This window comes from Girardinichthys multiradiatus, chromosome 4 (genome assembly GCF_021462225.1).
Source record: "Girardinichthys multiradiatus isolate DD_20200921_A chromosome 4, DD_fGirMul_XY1, whole genome shotgun sequence".
In the NCBI taxonomy this organism is placed as follows: domain Eukaryota; kingdom Metazoa; phylum Chordata; class Actinopteri; order Cyprinodontiformes; family Goodeidae; genus Girardinichthys; species Girardinichthys multiradiatus.
The window spans coordinates 42,726,788-42,743,123 of record NC_061797.1 but is presented as its reverse complement, the minus strand read 5'-3'; the positions used below and the strand labels follow the sequence as shown (position 1 = coordinate 42,743,123).

Sequence of the window (16,336 nt, the reverse complement as noted above, 5' to 3'; positions counted from 1 at the left end):
ACCACATCTTTACATCACATATTTTAGGCGATGTTTTGCTTATTTTGGTACATTCATGTCCACTATAGAGACATTATTTTGGTCCATGTCCACTCAACAGGTTAAATAACCACTTGACTGCCAAGAAACAAATGTATATAAAAAAAATTTGTATTAATTTTTGGCACCAACTCTTTCCTACAGAATATGGGCCCTACTTCTATAACAGTATTTTTACATAAAATAGGCCTCTGACAGTGGTTACATTAACTGTCCAGTACAAACTCAGATGTGACTTTCCACTATTTAATTCTTCACACAGAAAAACTAATTTTTGGGGATTTATTCTACTGTATGAATTGCGAATTTTCCCCCCTGGGGTGAACCTAAGGAACTGCATTTATTTAAATAATTTTAGGAATTTTCCATTTTAGCTTTTTGAACTACACACATTAAAATGAACCGATGTGAAAAAAACAATAGTGGTTATAAAGCTATAAGATGCTGATGTGCCTTATGGTCTTTTGTAAAGGATAAACAGTAATCATCACTGGAAAAGGCAGCAATTAGCATTTAGAAAGTGGTCAAAGGCCTTTAAAATTATCAAAACTATTTTTGATTTTCAGAATGCATACGTCTGAAAATGACCAATCTGTTTCAGTGATTAAAAGTGTTTTTGTTTTTTTTTCAAAGCACCTAGTGTCAGTGAATCAATGTCAGGAGTCACAACAAAGAACTGCTACAAACAAATGCATTTTGCAGTCATAGTTGTTTCATACAATATTGCCTTTAAATACTTAATGCATTTAAACGTAATTATTTTAAAGATTATAAAAGAACAATTACATAAAAACGTAAACATTGTTTGCAAATCTAAAAGTTAGATAATTGGAATGCTTTTACTGGATCATTATTAATTAAAATCATGATTTAAAAAATTCCCAGGAGCAGCCTTGAGAATTAAAAATTCTGTTCAACAGAAACATCTCCAAATAAACTGGACATTTTGCTGCCATCTAGTGGTTTCCACTTGAACAACATAGTAATGAATTTAAATCTTGACCAACTTAAAAGTAAAAATACAGCAGCACATTGCAAACATTGCAAACATGAAGCTGCAAAATGGCCATTTCTACAATGAAACATCAATGCTCATCTCATCACTGTGTTTTCTAGTTCTAGAAAAATATACAATAAAAAAATAAAAATGACATCTTTATTCATTCTGCCTCTCTGTCTTCCTGAGGTGTCGCTGCAGCAGGTAAACAAACACAACACTATTCACAAAGAACTCAATTAGACCTATAGAGGTAAGGCCGTAGTTCATGTACAGGAAACCCCCTATGGTCGGTCCGATTGTCCGAATCAGGGACTGAACGGATGCACACAGTCCCAGCATCGTTCCTGAGAATGAGAGCAGGGAGGGATCAGAAAGTTACTGCACAAAAATGCCTTCTGATAATGCCTTATTTGTGGGATCTTTGTCTACAACTGACACCGAAACAAACTGGGTAATCTTTCTTTTGTTGATTTTAAATTTTAGCTCAGCAATCATGTGTTAGAATCCCTTATGTAAATTATTTAAAGTAAGAGTAAAATAAGAGAAGTCAAATAGACCACCTGTGTCAGAGGACGGCACGCTTTTGGTGAGCATGCTGTCGGTGATGACATTGAACACGCTAAGAGAAAAGATCCAAGGTGTGACGGTAAGGCAGAGCTGGAACACGGTCTGCATGTAGGCCTGCATCAAGGAGGTGACATAAGTATTTTAAAATAAATCACATTTCAGCGATCCTGAAAGATCATCTGGTACTTTCCAGCAAATCTGTGTGTGTTTTATGTTTACCTGAGCCAGTCCCACTCCTGCGGTAACTCCGATGGACAAAAGAAGAAGGGATCTCTCAGGAAATCTGGATGTGAGTCTACCAATCACTCCTCCCTGAACAACCTGGAAAAACATGTTGGTTTTTACTGAACCTGACAGTGAGGCTCCAGAACCTTAAACAATGGAATTCCAATATTATTTTAGTCTCACCATTTGGACGATACCAAAGTAGGCCATCAGGTAGCCATTCTGCTTAGCTTCAAGCTTGAAGAAATCCATTGCAATGATGGAGAACATCACTTGAAATATGCCTAAGAAAGCACAGATTACAGGGGTTTAAACGCTGTTATACTAAAGGATTCCCATCCACTTCAATGGGTCGATGACACATTGGACACTCTGGCTGAGGCCACATGGTTTAATACTTTGGACTTTTCCAGTGGCTACTGGCCAATCGAGTTAGCTGGAAGACATTTACTGCAGCCCATAGGCCTCACCAATGCCTCTGTGACATTTGAAAGAGTCATGGAGCTAGTGCTCAAAGGGCTCCCCAAGCAGACTTGCATAGTATATCTAAATGACATCTTGATTTTTATAGTAGGTCGTTCAGCGAATAAGTGAAAGCTCTTGGGGAGGTTCTTTTGAGGTTCATAGCAGCAGGTTTGCGACTAAAGTGAAGGAAGTGTCAGTTGCAGAGTGATCATGCTACCACTGTGGCTGAGTGGCTCTTTAACAAATATATCATTGACCATGGTGTGATGGAGATGCTGCAGATGGACATGGGCAGGCAATTTGAGTCTGATGTTGTAAGACAGTTGTGCAGGATGTTGGGTCATAAGAAACAAACACCACACCCTATAACCCCAAGTCCGATGGCAAGGTAGAGAGGCTTAATTGACCTCTTACTGATCTGCTTTCCAATACTCTGCTGGCATGTGAGGGTGAGGGGGACCCCTTCCTCTCACAGGTTACGTTTGCTTAAAACACTAGTGTGCATTCTAGTACCCTATTTACGGCATATTTTCTCACCCATGGCAGGTAGGCTCGAGCCCCGTTGGAAATCATACTGGATTCGAGACTACAATAATCGAGGCACAACTCTCTAGGCAAGTTTGTTCGCTCTCTGTACAAGCGTCTGAAGACAGCTTTTTGTCAGTGCAACAGTTTAACCACAAGTGACAAACAGAAGACTTTTATGATGACAGTGACATTGCCCCTATGAGGCTGGGGATCTAGTGTGGTGAAATAATCTGACTGAAAGCTGCCGTAAACTGGCTCCACACTGGAAATTATCAAATAATGTGCAACAGACTGGATAGGGTTGCATATGTTATTGGTAGCTCATTAGTGTACAGGTTGGAAGCCCTCTTCCAACCTGTACACTACAACTGACTACAACACTACCGTTTACCCATGGACTCAGGACTCCTACGGTGTGTTTACCCTTCATGATCTTGGTATTGGCAAAATTTGCTGACTGTATTGAAGAGTATTACATTTTACAGAGTAAACTGTGTTAATTTAATTAATTTAATTTAAAATAATGACGTAAGAATTAACCAGCTATTTTAAAAGAAGCTCTTGTAGACGATTCTTACCTGATGGCAAACCTGTGATGATTTTGATAAGAAAAATCCTCATCACGCCTGGAAACTTCATCAATCTTGTGATTTCTCCCAAACTGAATACCTTCTGGTTTTGGTTCTCAGCTATAGAAAAGTCCAAGAGGAAATAATCAATGTTCCTTCAATAAATGGTACTTTTATCTTCAAATAACCACATAAAATGTTACCTTGTATAAATTAGAATAAAAACAGACTAACAATAATTAATTGCCAGGGAAACTATTTCCAGGGAAAAACTAGATAATCACATTATTATTATTATTATTTTTCTTTATCCATTCTCATCCTTTCCAAGTTTCAAGAAATTAAATGTAGTAATTTTAGAATAATCCTACCTACAAAAATAATTTGAGAAACACGACGTTGCAAATTGCCTGACTAATTCTTGGTCAAGGGGACTTTTAAGTACAGGCGTATTCAGATAACACTGACAGCAGCAGTGACTCTTGGTCTTTGCAAATTAATGGAAATGTATCTGATTATTGGACAATGCCCATATGGCCTTATTCCTCCCAAACGCACAAGTGGAGACAATGTAAAGAGGACAAGAAGCATTTTCAGGCCGTGTTGTTCCCATCTCAGCGCAGAAAATCACCATCTTGTTTGATAAAAGTGACACAAATGATATTCCTATGAAACACTGCCTGCAGAATAGTTCATCTGCAACAATTTGTGTCAATTTCTTGAAAGAAGAAAAGATTTTTGTAAAAGATCAGCAGAACAGTTTGTTCTTCTTCATGTTTTCGCCAGAATCCTGGGAAATAACATTTGTGGTGAAATATTTGCTGCCAGGTGACATCATGTACGTTTAGTACTGTACATTGCATACAGCACACTAGACAGTATATAGAGACTTTTACATAAACACAGTTTTATTAATAATTTGTACATTCATCTATCAAAACACGCTGTTAAATGACCGATTAGCAGGAGATAAAAAGAAACAAAGACAACTGGCTTTTCTGTACATGTTTTTTACAATTTTTCTCAATTAATGTTGCTTATTTTATGTCAGTACTGCGTGGTAGCATTGCTCTTTGTCCAACAAAACTACGCTATGGGAGACTAATAAAAACACTTTGACATTCTGTAAACGCCTCAATTAAATATTTCAAACCAATGTTGATCAATAGTTTTTTTCAGGCTTTTTTTTCCAGGTTTTTCTGTATGCTTTGACTACTTTCTCCACTAAGTTTTTTGTCCAGCACCTTGACCATGCCAACATTTTTTCCACATTGACAAAGAAACAATTTGAAAAGAGGAAATGTAGAGGAGAAAACAAATGGCGGGGCTTAAAAATCTATTTGCAGAAGAGTTCTTTTAGATGCGTCATTTACAAAGAGGAAAAAAATGACACAGCACCAGTACAATGCATCATCCTTTAGTTGATCACATATGTCAAGTTTTCAGCTATTTTCTATTTGGAAATCACAAATTTTGAACTAAAATGTAATCTGTCAAGCTGTTATATTTGTTGTTTTTCATATCCAACTAAGAAAAAAAGAGCAAATGGTGTCTTGGTGACACTATTTGTCAAGATCCAAATTCAAATGGTTTCTTCTTTGTCTGTTGTAGATCAACACAAAACTGGTTCAGCCCATGAATTCAGGAGATATTTTTGCTTAGAAATCAAGCACTGTTTTCATGCTTTAATCTTTTATCTCCTGTCCATCTCACAGACCTGTCTAAATTGTGCTTATGGATTATAACAAAAAGTAATTGTTATGTTTAGGAGCTTATTTTGTGTTCTCTTTTTCATGTACGTTACATAGTTTAAAGAAAGATTTAAAATGCACCAGGATGAAAACCGATTATAACTATGAATATGAATTTCTCACCCATAATTTTCATGATGTTATTTTGTGTTTTAAATTTTCCTTGATTTTTTTCCCCTCTAAAAATAGGTGTTGACCCCACGTTACTGAAGACAATTTCAAGTTACGTTTACAATTTCAAACAAATCTGCAAAGAAAGTTAATTTAAAGTCACTTTGGAACCAGGTTATATCCCAACTTTTGTCTGCAGAGTGAGGAAGCCTGAGCTTCATCTTTTAAAAACGTGTATTATGCTATTTAAAGCTGTAATCTTTAGTCTGAGCTTCCAAAAAGGATTTTTAAAACAGAATTTCAGCTGTGTGTTAGTTTCTTTTTAAAGGATTTTTGTACTTATTAAGTTGTTTTGCTTTTTGATGTAGTATATTTAATCCAGGTCACATTGTTATATAAAAACAATGTTTTAACTAATTGCAACTGTAGATTTATTGTTGCAGTTTCTTTTCAGTGATCAATAATTTGGTGTCAAGGATGCAGCCATCTGGTGAGATTTGGTACTGCAGTGAAGGGACTGGCTGGATTTGGTTCTAGATTATGTCTCGAGTTTCTTTTTCTTTTTCACTGACCAGTTCTTCTGTTTTTCCCCAAGCTTCTCCTTCCTGATGGCCTTTAATTCCTTCCACATTTTCTCCATCTCAGGCCGTGACGGCCTTTAGCTTATCTTTATGGTTTCTGAGTGCCACCTGGCTCTGCTGATGCTGCACAGACAGCTGAGTGTGACTCCCCGCCCAGCTTCTGGGTCCTCCTCAGCTCTTCAGTCTTACTGAGCAGCTCTTTCTGTAAATCACTCTACCTCCTGTCTGGTTCTTCAATGAGCGATGAGCTGTGCTCTTAATGAGCTTCTTCCTTTCTGAGCTTAGTTCCTCCTACAAATATCCTCTCCCTCTCGAGTCTCTGGTCGTCCAGCTTTAGAAGATGGATTTGCCTCATCTCCTCCCTGCACTGACTCTCTTTCTTGTTCAGGCTTGACTGCTGGATGCTGATCTTGACACGCAGCTCTGAACATTCATTTTGGCAACAGACCCACTTGTTGTTGAGGCAGTCTCTCTCTTTGATGACCTGCTCTAACTGCTCCTTAAGGCTGTGTTGCTCAGCTCTCTGGTTGGCCACTTGTTTTTACTCTATACTAAGAGTTGGACTTCTTCACGATGTCCAACTCTTGCCTGTGGACCTTGCTTATCTTGCACTCCCTCCTCAAGTCAGTTTCCTGTATGTTTATCTTCTTAACCAGCACCACCAGTTGGTTCTTGCACTGCACCAGTTGGCCCCTCAGGAGCTCTCTGTTTGGATTAATTTGATGGCTCTTTGATGCTCCACCTTCAGCAGTGTGCCCCCAGTCAACAGATGCTCAACTTGTTTCTGCAGAGCCTTGTTTACCCTCTGCAGAGTCTTATTTTTGTTCTGCATGAGTGTGAATTTCCACTCCACATCAGGAAGGATGGATGAGAGAATATGGTGGTGATAAGCTGACAGAACACCAGCCTTTTTTCTAAATACCTTTCATGATTTTTAGATTTCAGAGTTTGTAAAACCTCCATATTTTGCTGTTGGATATTTCATCCACACTGGCTTTGACTACATTTGAACCCTCTTGTCACCTTGGTAACCAAGTGACAACACATTGTATGATTTGAAAATATTCAAACAATTGAGCTGAAATATTGGACGCCTTTGATCATTCTACAGATAAGGAGGGCTTTCTTATCAACATTTAGGATTAGGTCTTTATTTCAGCCTTTAATGTTGTAAATGTGGTACGTCCACAGTCATCGAAAATACTCAAAAACTAGATATTGGACTTCCTATTAGATAAACATCAGACACAACATGTTTGCAGCGCAACAAATTGTTCTATTAAACCAAGCACAGGTGTCGCTCAGGGATGTGTGCTCAGTGCCCTGCAGTTCACTCTACAGGCATCATGCATAGCTGGAAAACTGAGCAAGTGTAAAGACAACTTGCCTCTTAATCTGTCTGCTTTTAATCACCTCCATAATTTTCACATTTCGCAGGTCTTCTGTGAATTTCATTGAGTTTTTATGTAAAAGACCCAAAATAGCATATAACTACAAAGTGGAAGTGAAAGGATTAACTGCTCTTAATTTTTTGACAAATAAAAATCTGGAAAGTGCCATGTGCATTTATATTCTGCCCCCCAAGTCAACACTTTGTAGAGCCACTTTTTTGCTTCAGTCACAGCTGCTAATTTTTTGGGATATGTCTTGACCCGAATTGGACATCTAGAGACTGAAATGCTTTGCCATTTTTACTTCCAAAAGAAATCTCAGTTTCAGTCGGACTGGGTATGAACACCACAGACTTTTAGTTGGATTTAGGTCTGGACTGGACTTTTAGCCATATTAAGCTCAGATTAAAACTTAAAGAAATGATCAACGATCATTAAAAGGTTTTAGAGAATTATTTTGTTACAAAGTAACAAAAGATTTTAGGTAAATCGATTAAATGAACGGTGACTATTAGTTGGTGTTGACTGACCCAACAGTGAAAAGCGAGGCTCCATTTCTGCTCAGCTGGATAAAAAACAAAAACAATCAACCTTTTTGCTTATTGTTTGCAAGCATGGAACTTGAATGCAACAGCATTTTCCAGATTCAGATTTAGCTAAGAACGTAAAGTATGCTTTCTTACATTTGCTGCTACTTCTAGGCGCCTCGGATTTGGTAGACTTTGGGATGAAGCTTAAAACCAGCAGCAAACTGAAGGCACTCCCTGCAGCACCAACACAGGCTGTAAACTTCTCCCTGAGGAGATACAAGCACAGAAACCTTCTCCAGAGCTGAAGCCAGGGATCCATGTGTGATCCACTGACACGCACAGTTATACTCACCCATAGTGCGTGCTAAGCTGTCCCCCTAATGTGGAGCCAGCTATCATCCCGATGCCAAAACACAGACCCAGTTTGGATAAAGCATCGGCCCGTTTCTCAGGCTCTGAGAGGTCTGTGACGACCATCTGACATGCTGTAGACAGAAGGACAACAACATGAAAACAGTCCAAAACTGCATGTGTTAGCAGATAAAAAATATATATTTAATTCAATTATATATGATTTGTTTCTACTGTGCATTTTAGAAAATTATTTTGTATGTTCACGGACACGATTTTGCTCCAAACACAAAAACACACTTTTATGACTGCAGGCAACTATACAAAAACATTTACCCTCCCTTTAACAAGTACTAAGGAGGACTGGATGGTTGATGCTCACCAGGAAGGACGTGCATAAAGATTGAAGGTAGTTTATGTATGAAGAGCATGAAGGGATGGTCTGCAATGGCCAGAAGCACAAAAAAAACTGAGGTTGATGCACACGCCAGAGACAAGGCAGCTCGTGCCCCAAAGACATCTCCAAACCTGCCAAGAAAATGAAGCTAATCAAAACCCTACCAATGCTTTTTTTTTTGGAAGAGCATTAAACATTCCTTACAGCCCGGTGAGATCTAATGCAATGTGCAAAAATATGTAGCTGTTTTCATATTGCCAATACTTCATGTCTACCTTCCAAACACAGGACCTCCAATTAGCTGTATCACTCCTACTGTAGTTTGCAAATAACCGAACCACAGCGTGTCAAAGCCAAGTTTCTTCGCCAAATACTGTGGAGATATTAAGAAAATGCAAACTTTACAATGCAGGGAATCAAACACAGAAAGACTCTGTTATTACAGCACCTTGCAAAAGTATTAATACTCCTAAAACTTTTTCCCTTTGTCACATTAAAACAGCAAACCTCAATGTATTTTACAAGGGTTTTATGTGATAGAACAACACAAAGTAGGGGATCGTTGTCAACAATGAAATATGGAGGGTTAGGTTATAAAACAATATTCAGTACTTTGAACATCTCACAAAGCGCTGTTCAACCTATCATTTGAAAATAGAAAGTGTATAACAGAACTGCAAACATTAATCAGAGAAGCAGCCAAGGACCCATGCTAACTCTGGAGAAGCTGCAGAGTTCAACAGCTCAGGTGGGAGAATCTGTTGGCAAGACAACTTTTAATCGTGGATCCTATAAAACTGGCTTTTATGGAAGAGTGGCAGGAAGAGACCAGTAAGAAGTTTAGTTTGCAGTGTGTCACAAGGAATGTACGGGACACATCAAAAATGTGAAAGAAGGTGCTCTGGTCAGATTAGACCAAAATTTTACTCTTTCACCAATGTGGAAAACACTAAAACAGCACATCACCCTGAACACACCATCCCCGTTATGAAACATGGTGGTGATGGCAGCATCATGCTGTGGGGATGCTCTCTGTAGCTGTAACAGGGAAATTAGTTGAGAGGATAAGAAGATGGATGAAGCTAAATACAAGACAACCCTAAATGAAAAAACTGTTAGAGGCTGCAAAAAAAATGAGGCTGGGCCGAAGTTCCCCGTCCGGCAGGAAAAGGACATTAACAACCAGAGCTACAATGGAAGGTTTTAGATCAGTGGTGTGAAAAAGAGTCCTAAAGGCTCATCTCAGTTTTTCCAGAAAACATCATGATAGCCCCCAAGACTTTTGGGAAAATACTCCTGACAAGACTAAAGTTGAACTTTTTGGAAGGTGTGTGTCCCATTACACCTGGCGTCAAACCAAAACCGCATTTCAGAAAGAGAACATCATACCAAAAGTAAACTATGGTGATGGTAATGTGATGGTCTGGGGCTGTTTGCAGCTTCAGGACATGCTGTGATAAATGATACCATGAATTCTGCTGTCTACCAAAAAAATCCTAAAGGACAATGTCCGGCCATCTGTTCGTGACACTCAAGCTCAGTGACCTTGGGTTCTGCAGCAGGACCATGATCCAAAACACACCAGCAAGACCACCTCGGAATGGCTGAAGAAAATCAAAATGAAGACTTTAAAGTGGCCTAGTCAAAGTCCTATCCTGAATCCTATTGAGATGCTGTTGCATGATCTTAAAAACACAATCTGAAACACTTAAGTTTGACAAACATGCAAAGAAATGAAAATAAAGAAAGGAGGCAGACACTTTTTCACACCACTGTATTTTTCTTCTTTTTCTATCAATCATTTCTCCATTATAAACCAAACAACGAGAACAAAACTTTCTCTATTAAACCAAACAGTTTACATTAATTATAACTCCAGCTGGTATTTTACTAAAAAACTGTGAAATTATAACTGGTGGCATTTAACCTGAGTACTACTGAAATACAGAAAAAAAGAAACAAAGTTCAACAACTCACACAGTACATATTCACACAAAGTAACAACTATTTCCGTGAATATCATCTATTATGAAAGTTCGTTCGTTCGTTCGTCGTCTTCCGCTTATCCAGGACCGGGTCGCGGGGGCAGCAGACTCAGCAGAGACGCCCAGACGTCCCTCTCTCCAGACACCTCCTCCAGCTCCTCCAGGGGGAGCCCAAGGCGTTCCCAGGCCAGCCGAGAGACATAGTCCCTCCAGCGTGTCCTGGGCCGTCCCCTGGGCCTCCTCCCGGTGGGACGTGCCTGGAACACCTCCCGAGGAAGGCGTCCAGGAGGCATCCGGTATAGATGCCCGAGCCACCTCAACTGGCTCCTCTCGATGTGGAGGAGCAGCGGCTCTACTCCGAGCTCCTCCCGGATGGCCGAGCTCCTCACCCTATCTCTAAGGGAGTGCCCGGCCACCCTACGGAGGAAGCTCATTTCAGTCGCTTGTATCCGTGATCTCGTTCTTTCGGTCATGACCCAAAGTTCATGGCCATAGGTGAGGGTAGGAACGTAGACCGACCAGTAAATTGAGAGCTTTGCTTTTCGGCTCAGCTCTCTCTTCACCACAATGGACCGGCACAGCGCCCCCATTACTGTGGCAGCTGCACCGATCCGTCTGTCGATCTCCCGCTCCATTCTTCCCTCACTGAAAGTGATCAGACTAAAAAGAATACAAAAAAATAAAAAGTCGTTTACTACCAAAAAATTTTAAACTCAGAACGAGTAGAAGCAGCCGTTTCAACAGCAACATTATTATTATTATTAATGTATAGCGTCAACCCACAACAGAAGTCATGTCGGGGAACTATGGTGAGGAAATACACAACCTTTCCAGCCTAAAGGAGGCTCAGAGATCCGGGAGGGAATCTCTGACCCTACTGAAAAGTACACTACTGTTCAAAAGTTTTAGAACGACTTTCTCATTTAATGGTTTTCTTCATGTTTATGACTATTTACATTGTACGTAGATTCTCAGTGAAGGCATCAAAACAGTGAATGAACACATGGAGTAATGAAAAATTTTAAAATAACTTTAAATATGTTTTATTTTAGAATCCTTAAAGTGGCCGTCCTTTGCTGTAATGACTGAAATATTAACCTTTGCCCATCTCTCAATGAACGTCTGGGAAGTTCTTTCAAGACTCCTAGACATGGCAATTGACTGAACGTTTACTGTGACTAACTCTAAGTGCTCTCTTTCACACTCTAACCTTGAAAACTGGCTCAGAGTTTATCTGTTCTTTCTTTCTAGGTGAAACGACTAAAGGAGCTGCATCCATCAACATTTACTTTTCCTTCCCATAGAAAGTACTCCTGGATCAGTGCTTCTTTGTTCTCTTTGTGTCTCTGCTCTGTTCTCTCAAACCCCCAGTCGGTCGTGGCAGATGGCTGCTCACACTGAGCCTGGTTCTGGTTTTGCTGGAGGTTTCTTCCTGTTAAAAGGGAGTTTTTCCTCTCCGCTGTCGCTACATGCATGCTCAGTATGAAGGATTGCTGCAAAGTCAACGCCAGTGACTGTCCACTGTCTCTACATGCTCATCCAGGAGGAGGCAAGGCTGCAAGTCTCTGACTGGATGCAATCTGCTGGGTTTCCTTAGATAGAAAAACTTTTTATCCAATTTGAATAAAAAGCTAACTCCGACTGCACTGTTCAATTGTTAGGATTAATAGGAATGTATGTACCTGACTGTTGTGAAGTGCGTTGAGACGACATGTGTTGTGAATTGGCGCTATATAAATAAACTGAATTGAATTGACTCTTTGGAAAACCATTTCAGGCGACCACCTCATGAAGCTCATGGAGGGAATGTTAAGAGATCATAGCAGTCATCAAAGCAAAGGGTGGCTATTTTGTAAAAATCTGAAATATAAAAATGTTTAGTTATTTTTTCTTTTTGTTTAATACATAATTCCATGTGTGTTCATTCACAGGTTTGTTGTCTCTGGTGAGAATCTACAATTTACATAGTCATGAAAATAAAGACCCCCATTAAGTGAGAAAAGCGTTCTAAAACTTTTGACAGGCAGAGTATGTTTATATACCGTACATTATATAAACTCAATGCTTAGTTTGGGCTCCTTTTGCATGAATTACTGCATCAACGCAGTGTGGTATGAAGGTAATCAGTCTGTGACTCTGCTGAGGAGTTACGGTTGCTTTGATAGCAGCCTTCAGCTCGTCTGCATTGTTGGCACTGATGTCTCTCGTCTTCCACTTGACAACACTCCATTTATTCTCTCTGGGGTTTAGGTCAGGTTAGTTTATTGGCCAATAAAGCACAATGATACCATGGTCATTAACCTTTTAAGCCTAAAGGGGTTTTGTGAAGTTTGAGCTCAAAATAGCATACGCAAATCTAACTGAATTTTTCTAAGAATTGACCCACTCTATCTAAACAATCATTATGTTAATTATTGTGTTTTTCAAATGGAAGTGATAATTCTGGCCTGCCTTTACTGATGGTTGAGTAAAACCTGGGTGGACTAAGACAAAATGTATTTTTTAGAATCTGTGCACTTTCTGCTTCCAGCAGACATGCTGGTAGAAGCTGTGTGATGAACAGCTGAGACCGAGTTTTCCAGTTATGTCATTTTGTGGAGTTTGTTAATTTTCTGATTCAGTTGCCTTTAGTTTTAACTGTTTTTGGTGTTTGTAGAAGTTGTTTATATCAGCTTTTAGCCAAGATTCTACTATTTTTGTGGATACCACATATGTATTTAACTAATGGAACTTGCAGTAAATAAAGTAAAAGAAAGTAAAAGTTAAATTTTGCCCCCAGTTCAGGGGGTCGGGCTTAAGAGGTTTTAAAGCAGGCATTGGTACTTCAGACAGAAGGGGTAGGTGACCTTGATTTCAAAATGTTATTTCATTGGGGTACACGGTGGCGCAGTCGGTAGTACTGTTGCCTTGCAGCAAGAAGGTCCTGCCGGGGGTCTTTCTGCATGGAGTTTGCGTGTTCCCCCCCCGTGCATGCAAGGGTTCTCACTGGGTATTCTGGCTTCCTAAGACAGTCCAATGCCTGTTATGTTAATTGGTCTCTCTAAATTGCCCTTAGGTTTGTGTGTTGATATTTCATTTTAAAATAACCTGAGGTTATCCATGCTGCTTGTGCACTTTTTTTTATACCACACTTTTCCTTCCACCAAACTTTACATTAATATGCTTGGATACTGCACTGTTTACAACCAGCTTTAACACGAAAGCTGACTGGAAAACAGCAGACAGCAGTCTTCCACACATGAATATTATTTTATAAGTTTTATGTATTATGGAGATTTTCTGAGAAACTGAATTTGGGGTTTTCATTAGTTGTAAGCCATAATAATTAAAATGAACAAAAAATAAGATTTGAAATATATCACTCTGTGTGCAATGAATCAACATAATATATTAGATCCAACTTTTTAATTGATTTACTGAAAAATTTACTTTTTGAGGTCATTCTAATTTACTGAGATGCAGCTTTAGGCAAGAACAAGGACTAGAAATGAGTGAAAGAACAGTCAAAGTCCAAATAAAGAATCTGAAACTGCAGAAGTGTTGAACAAGACCAATTTAAATGATTACAGCGAGGTCTGTCTAATCTTTAAATGAAAATAACAATATGAGGATATTTGAAACTGGTGCACAGGACTCTGTACTATTTAAACTGGAATGGAGAATTGATTCCAGCTGATTATTTACTACTGGCACATAAAATGTACGTTTTGTACTTTTTCCAAAGCAGGAGAAAATATAAAATCTAGCACTTTATTAAGCATGTATATCTGATTAAACTTAGCAACATCCAAAGAGCCATACAATATCAGTAACCCTTGTACATTTTAAATAAAGTTGTAAAGCTTTATGTTTTACCAGCTTCAAAACGTGCGCGTTTCAAGGGGATCACGGAACTTTCACTTTCCCTGTCGGACATAATGGAAATTATACTTACTGGGGTTACAGACAATTGCAAAAACATCCAGGTAATATCCAGAGCAGTGATTATATACACGGCGTTCATAACCCTCATCTTCTTTGACTGCTCTGTGGTGTTGACCGGAGAGGAAACCGGAGCTCTGGACAGTTCCGCTGTGGTTTCACCTTCTCGTTTCATCGTTAGGGGACCTGAATTTAAACACCTCAACTAGAACTTCAGCCGAGCTTGTTGAAGTATGTCTAACTGTGTGAAAGTCAAATCCCGAGCAGCTCCTGGTAGCTGCTCGTCGGTAAAAGTGTCCTTTCACCTGAGGAACTTTCACATAAAACTGCTTTTCTAATCTTCCGGGAGGTTGCACTTTGTAACCGAGAGGCGTTACCGATCCGCAACAGGCCTGCAGTCCGGGTTAGTCTTAAAAATAAACAATCCATAACGGAAAAGGTGAGGTTTCCGCTTTCAGTGGATCAAGAACAGCGTAGTTTGTCCTTAAATTTCTACAGAATGTGGAAGTTTAGTCTGATGATGCGTTCAGGAACCGTAGCTGTAGAAGATCTTGTTTTAATTCCACTTCCATTTAAATCGTTGTAACAAAGTGACGGCAGTCTTTGTCATCGTTGAGAGAACTAATATAGAAACATGAAGAAGCTCCGATCGTCTCACAGGAAATGGACAAAACATTTGATTTATCTGCATCCTGAGAAAAAAACAAAGCAAGGCAACGTTTATATTAAACAATGCAGTTCAAAGTGCTTTCCATTGTAAGATAAGAAATTAGTTTTATTCGTTTATTCAGTTTTATTTATATAGCGCCAATTCACAACACAATTACAACAATGAAGGAATAATATGGAAATATAATTAAAAAGAAACTGACAAGGCACAAGAAGATATCAAGATATACCAAGATTTGAAAAGGTCAGTTTCAGACCGACTTGCATTTCCTGTCAACGTATCCACGATTTAGTCATTTTTTTAAATGTCAGAGAAAGTGATGGACTTATTGAGGTTTATTTGGCTATACTGTGCACAGAATTTACAGCCCTGCCCCTCCCCGACTTGTTGCTGCACACTACTGGTTAGCTAACTGAAAAAATGTTTCCTACATGTTTTGCTTGTACAAGAAAAAGGAAGTTGGCTGCTTAGAAGCACACCCATGGATTGTCAAGGCAGTTGGCAGTTGGTTGCAAGATATACTCAAACTAATATCTGTTTATTCTGCTTTTATTGCTGTAAAAGAGCAAAACAGAACAAAGATATAATATTCTATGCAGCAGAAAACCACCTAATTAAATCGGTGGTTATTTCATATATAGTACCAATTCCCCCCAAATATCATCTCAAGGCACATAACATTATAACCTCTGTAATATATATATTATATTATTTTTGCAGGAGTAGAGGTAACTGCTGTTTTTTTTGTTTTTTGTTTTTTTATATGAAATGATATCATGCAACTTTTAAATTTTTGCACGAATTACCAAGAATCCATAAAGTTGCTTTAAAGTTAAGCAAACATAATCATTGTTTGCATGAAAGTCATGTGCTGACACAGAGATATAAAGTCATAAGCATAATGTCAAATTTAATTTAAAGTATGCCGTATTACTGTATAATCCCAACCACATATTGACGTTAGAAATAAGATGTGCGTATTTTAGGAAATGATGACGAATCTTACAGGACTGCCCAAAAGTTGAGTCATCCCTCAAATCGCCATGTTATGTTTAAGCAGAATCCAATCTTTCAAAATGATTAATAATTTTCTAGAAGCTTTTGGGTGGAATTTGGCTCCTTTTTTTGCATGAATATTATATGTTTTAATGCTAAGCCACCTAAATCTGACATATACATTACTTAGGCTTAAAAATGCTCTTACCTTAAGGCACAAAGTTATGTTTTTTCATGGCTCTTTAGAAACAAATACAAT

General features: G+C 38.8%; 1 protein-coding gene across 1 annotated transcript; it reads right to left on the bottom strand.

Annotated features, from left to right (window-relative positions):
* Positions 1-747: 747 nt before the first annotated feature.
* Positions 748-14,981, bottom strand: slc22a18 (solute carrier family 22 member 18). The gene is made up of 10 exons (XM_047363992.1): positions 14,425-14,981; positions 8,781-8,878; positions 8,491-8,636; positions 8,110-8,242; positions 7,911-8,023; positions 3,403-3,513; positions 2,015-2,115; positions 1,826-1,927; positions 1,600-1,720; positions 748-1,383 (listed from the first exon to the last, which is right to left on the bottom strand). Exons 1-10 carry the CDS (start codon positions 14,584-14,586, stop codon positions 1,196-1,198), a joined length of 1,275 nt encoding a protein of 424 aa, XP_047219948.1. The 5' UTR covers positions 14,587-14,981; the 3' UTR covers positions 748-1,195.
* Between the last annotated feature and the right edge of the window lie 1,355 nt (positions 14,982-16,336).

Excerpts from the sequence above, each read along its gene's own strand:
- slc22a18 (XM_047363992.1), bottom strand. The coding sequence starts at position 14,586 with ATGAAACGAGAAGGTGAAACCACAGCGGAACTGTCCAGAGCTCCGGTT. Across the intron at positions 8,637-8,780 it reads GGAGGTCCTGTGTTTGGAAG|GTTTGGAGATGTCTTTGGGG; the intron begins GTAGACATGAAG and ends TTTTCTTGGCAG. Across the intron at positions 1,721-1,825 it reads CAGGAGTGGGACTGGCTCAG|GCCTACATGCAGACCGTGTT; the intron begins GTAAACATAAAA and ends TCCTTGATGCAG.